The 5267-nt window shown below is 41.1% G+C and overlaps 1 protein-coding gene across 1 annotated transcript; it reads left to right on the top strand.

Annotated features, from left to right (window-relative positions):
- Window positions 1-2784: 2784 nt before the first annotated feature.
- On the top strand, window positions 2785-4912 carry LOC136429264 (uncharacterized). Its single transcript, XM_066419126.1, has 3 exons — window positions 2785-3057; window positions 3588-3743; window positions 4271-4912. Exons 2-3 carry the CDS (start codon window positions 3603-3605, stop codon window positions 4910-4912), a joined length of 783 nt encoding a protein of 260 aa, XP_066275223.1. The 5' UTR covers window positions 2785-3057; window positions 3588-3602.
- The last annotated feature ends 355 nt before the right edge of the window (window positions 4913-5267 follow it).

Genomic DNA, 5267 nt, shown 5'->3' with positions numbered 1-5267 from the left:
ACCAAACGCAGTTCTCAAAACCGGAAAACCTTATAACTAAGCTAAAATACTATGAATATATGTTGTGGCACAATGATGAAACCCGAAGACAGTCTAAATATCTATCTCAACATTTTTCAATCAAGACTTTACAATATTTGAAAGTGCCATGCTTGTAACAATATCACACATCTATCTTTTGAAAAAATCATAAAAGATAAATCTAGTTCTCTGTGGCTTTGTGGAAGATGAGAGAGCAAACTCTGAACGGACTAGGACTTTGAGTATGGACGACGATTTTGTTATGACGCAATGAGCTGTATATACTTACTTCGTTACCTTTTTTATATTGCCAGTATCATCTGGAAAACTGCGCTTACAAGCTATGAAGAAAGCTACTCTAGTAAAAGAACACCAACGATTGGTAGGCATAGAAATGATGAACCAAAAGTTGAAAATTACTGGATTGTATGCCATGAATGACATGATACTCCATGCTGATATAGGGTTGGGAATGATAACCTAACGTTACTGTGACTGTGGTGTGTTTGATTAAGACCCCGGAAAACAAAATGGTTACTGTTAGATTTTAAATATGAGAATCGTAATGTCTGTTTAGGCAGGAACATTGTTTAGTATGAGAATTGATATATATATATATATATATATATATATATGCTGGAACATTGTCTAGTTGTTGTACAAACGCTAAAATTTGAAGGCTCTAATAACGACAACTGCAGATGTTTAAAGTTATTAGTGTGAAGATTGTAATATCTCACACTAACACATAAGTGGTTTTCTGTTGCTGTTCCCAAAACAGCGGTTAATGATTATATGTTTGTTAAGAAAATTGTTGAAACTAATAAATTTGTCTTCTGGCATGGTTTGAAACTTTGGCTCCTGGTCTCATCATGGATTGAAGACTACCGGACAGGAAAGTAGCAAACGCCATCGTAGTACGTATTGCCCAAATGAAGATTGCACCCACTCCCTCTTTATTCAAGCTTCTAAATTTGAAAGAGGAGTTCGGGGACCCCATGCCTTCACTAAGCAATATTGTCTATAACTATGAAAATTACCTATTCTGCAGAACATACGACTTAAATGCTCACCTGTAAATAACTTGCACATGTCACAAATATGGCACCGCCATCATTTCTGACAACCTAGTTTCGTATCAGAATACTTCATATGAATTCGTTATCTAGATATCTCTTCTTATCTATCCAGCTATCCGTATGGTTTGCAATTCAAACAAGAGTTCGTAGACCTCATATCTCCATGAACTGTCCTGCTGTTTATGCAAATGACTTACACATTTACATAATATATGCTTGGTCATAAACACCTTTATCTAACTTACACAAGTTGCAATATTGACAGTCCTATTATTCTCCACTTAGATGACTTATGGCCCTTTTGCATTGATTATGCAAATTAGGAATTCATTTGCATGATTGGTATCTGTTGATGTCATACTTGCCATAAACTACATATGATACATGCATTTGAGTCTTATAATGGAAAACACTGGAAATATAGATTTTCCTCAATAGTTATGCAAATTAAGTCACAATTAGCATAATTTGCACATCATTGTGCACATCTCTGTCTAAGCTACCTGCATACTAAATGTAGAAATCTGTCGTTCCTTTGTTCCGTTATTCTCCTTAGAAAATTTCACAATAACGCCCCTGCAGTTCCAGAGCAAGCTGCTAGGGGGGCCAAACCTACATTACTTTTTTACAAGCCAGCAGCCATCCAAAAATCAAGGCCATAGCACGTCCAGGTCAAGAGATACAAAAACGGAAGTTCTGCTGCAGTACCAAGGTCACATACCAGGGGGCCAAAAAAGCTTAAACTTCGGCTTCACAACACCTGCCCACATACCAAATATGATCGTAATCCATCAAGAGGTTCTTGAGTTATGCTGATTACAGAAGGGCGGAAACACAAACAGACAGACAGACAGACAGACAGACAAACAAACAAACAGACACACAGACACACCCAAAACTATATCTCCATTTTTCATGGAGATAATGATACAGGGTTGGACTCGGCTATTTGTAGGGTGTGTCAGATCAAGTCAGCTGTTTATTTGAGTGCCATTCGAATACCACAGGGTAATATCCAACAACTATTAAGAAACAATGTACAATGTAGTCTATCATACATTGAGAGCTACAAAATGTTATCGATAACAGAACATTCGTATATAAGTTACATTATCGTCATCCTCCTCGTTATGAAAGTAGAAAGGAAAGGAAAGTGATCTCGAAACAGTTTAGCTCAAATGAACTCAATGAACAGATGAGCTTCTCTTCCACTGGTCGTGATAGAGGAGACAGACACTATGTACAGTATTTACAGGTTCTTTGTACCGGGGGAATTCCCCTAGCTCTTTTCGACAAGCACAATGAATAGTGGACGACGGCTTAACGTCCCATCCTAAGGACTGCGGCGTGCATGTCGGGTGAGCGACACAGCCGGGATCGAACCCGGGGCTTCTAGTTCCAGAGGCAAGATCGCTAACCACTGGACTACGCACGCTACACAAAAGTAGATTTGTTTCGCGATGAAGCTCGACGTTCTTAACCGTAGAAGAAACAAACCCTCAGTGTCCTTACGTGCGACCTGCGTCATTTAGATTTCAAAAGATGTATTTTGCTACGTTCCAAAAACATTCTGGCCCCTCCCTCTCTACCTGCACGTTTGCATCGTTGGCGTCCAAATATGAGAATGAACTGTTTACCAAAGGAACGGCCATGTTCAAAGTTCAAAGGTGCTTTGATCCAGGTAGAGCATTACGTTATACAAAAGGTGTTCATAGTTCAAAGAGCAATTTTTCGTTTCCTCTGAGTTATGCATTTTCTTTTTTTCTGTCATTTTTTTTAGAGAGCGTGGCCTAACTGTTAACCATCATTAAGTAGAATCCGGTGCTATATACGTAGCCAATTTCTTCCTGGTCTACCCATTTATATATTCAACCTCGAGGCATTTCCATCCAAGAAGCACTTCTAGCCACGCGAGCTACCTGACACCCCATCTCGTACACGTCTGAGCACTACAAAGGTGAGTTGAAACCTCTACTTGTGTTTTTCTGTCCTCATCTGTACTGAATTTGGCACATTCCCTTTACTGTGCTTAATTAAGGCCGTAAGGTTTCAGTCAAAGTGTCAAAGTCAAGTCAACTTGGCGGTTCGATTAAGGTACACGGTGATACGCCGGAATTCGTGGTTGTCACACTCACGAACTTTGCTCCCTATTGTTCGTTGATGGTCATTATAAGCTGTGCAGATCTAGAGATGTGTTTTCTAATTTCCCGAAAAGCCTATAGATTGTAGTATTTTTTCGGCCTACCCACGAAATCATAAAAAGAAACTCCGGTCCGAAGAACAGCATAGAAAACGAGGTACACTTTGTGTAGAAATAGAACATAGCATAGTTTCACTCTTGTATCTAACGTACTGCATGTAGCCCCAATGGGACATGAAAATGCAATAAACTTCATTGTCATTATTGTCATTGCTGAAGTGTGAACACCCATTGTGCTCTGCTCTAAATATGTTTCAGGCGTTGATTCTATTTCCTTTTATCTTTAGATAAGGTGTTTAAGCATGGCTCTCTCGGCTGCCTTACTTTGGCGACACCTGAGGCGGTTGCAGACCAGCAGACTGGCCGCGGCGGCTTCAACACTTACCCTCCGGTCCGAGCACAGGCGCTGGATGACGACAACAGCGGAGACAACTAAAGATGAGGTAATGTGCTAATGTTTCAATCAGTTTCTAAACACACAAAAAATAAACACACACACACACACATTGTGCGCATGTGACAGTCACACACACACAAACACGGAGAAACACACACATAGAAACACACACACACACAAACACACACAAACACACACAAACACAAATATATATATACATAATACATTATATCTAATGCGTTTCTGGAGAGTTGACAAGCAAGTTAGCAAACAACCGAACCTATCATGCACATGTTCTTTGAAAATAATGGTTTTGGAACATATTAGAAGTTTGTCGAGGCATAAAAAACGAAATATGACCATGATGGTACAAATGTTGTTCAAACATATTTGGTACATATATTGCCGGGCTATTTTAGTGCACAGCCGGGTCCTGGGGTGACTTTAACTCGGCCTTAAAATCAACCCGGGACCTGGTAACAGACGTCGTGAGCTAATCGGGCGAAACTGAGAGACAGCCCCCACCCCCTGGGCATGATTTAACTACATCTTGTCACTTTACCCTCATGACAGGCGCGGTTCCATTGGAAGGACCTCCCGTGGCAGGCCATCTCGATTGCCGTAGGAATCGGAACCTTGCTGTACCAGAACGAGAAGAGCAAAGATCTTGAGCTTCGCAGAAACAAGCTGAAGTATGTCAACAACCAACTTTCCCAGCTGTACGGTCCTTTGTATGGGAACAGACTGGCAAATCAAATGAGCTATAAAGAAGCCCTTCAGGGCCACGACAACCTGGTGAAATTTCTCCAAGAAGCCGAGAAGAAATGGAGGGACCCGGAGACGACGGATGAAGGTGTTCGTATGCTAACAAGATGGCGAAAGTTTCTGTTATACATCATGCACCCTCTGGATCTGAAGGCTGAGGAAATCATACGTGACAACGCACATCTGCTCGAAAACAGCGGTGTGGAGACCGAACTCTTTGTGAAGTTTGTCTTCCACGTCAACTACGAGAAGCTGATCGTGGCTAACTGGCAGGAGAAGGGGGGAGTCATCGGAAACAAAGAAGTCGTCGAGGAAGGAGACTTCTCTCGCGAGAGCAACGGCGGGAAATCTGACGACGAGACTTTTCAGATGCTTGCTCATGTAGTTGTCCATGTTAAGCAAACATACAAGAAGCTTGAGGAAAGGAAAAAGTATCTGGAAGAGAAATAGAGGAAAGGGGAAGACTTACTCAATCGTCAAGTTGCCTTTTTGGCGACGACTCAGGGGCGAGCCAAATTTTTACTATATTGTGTGCAGATTGCAAGAATTCTAGGAATTGTACAGGAATGTGAAAGTCCATGGGACGATAACTCCAGAATGCCTGGATGTATTGTCTTCATATTTTGTAAGTGGGTAGGTCTGTGGGAGACCTTGTAATGATTGGATTTTGGGCCCCCTAGCGACTTTCTATGGTACTGCAGGGGAACTTTCACTTCAAATCTCATCTTCTGAACATGCTATAGTCATGATTTTTTAGTGGTGGATAGCTCTTTGTTAGGAAAATATGTCCTGTAGATTTGGACCC

The sequence above is a fragment of the Branchiostoma lanceolatum genome, chromosome 3 (genome assembly GCF_035083965.1).
Source record: "Branchiostoma lanceolatum isolate klBraLanc5 chromosome 3, klBraLanc5.hap2, whole genome shotgun sequence".
Taxonomy (NCBI): domain Eukaryota; kingdom Metazoa; phylum Chordata; class Leptocardii; order Amphioxiformes; family Branchiostomatidae; genus Branchiostoma; species Branchiostoma lanceolatum.
This window is presented reverse-complemented; position numbering and strand designations above follow the sequence as displayed.

What these genes read in the sequence shown, in the direction of transcription:
- LOC136429264 (XM_066419126.1), top strand. Translation starts at nt 3,603, where the DNA reads ATGGCTCTCTCGGCTGCCTTACTTTGGCGACACCTGAGGCGGTTGCAG. An exon ending in CGGAGACAACTAAAGATGAG is followed by an intron (nt 3,744 to 4,270) that starts GTAATGTGCTAA and finishes CCCTCATGACAG; the next exon opens with GCGCGGTTCCATTGGAAGGA.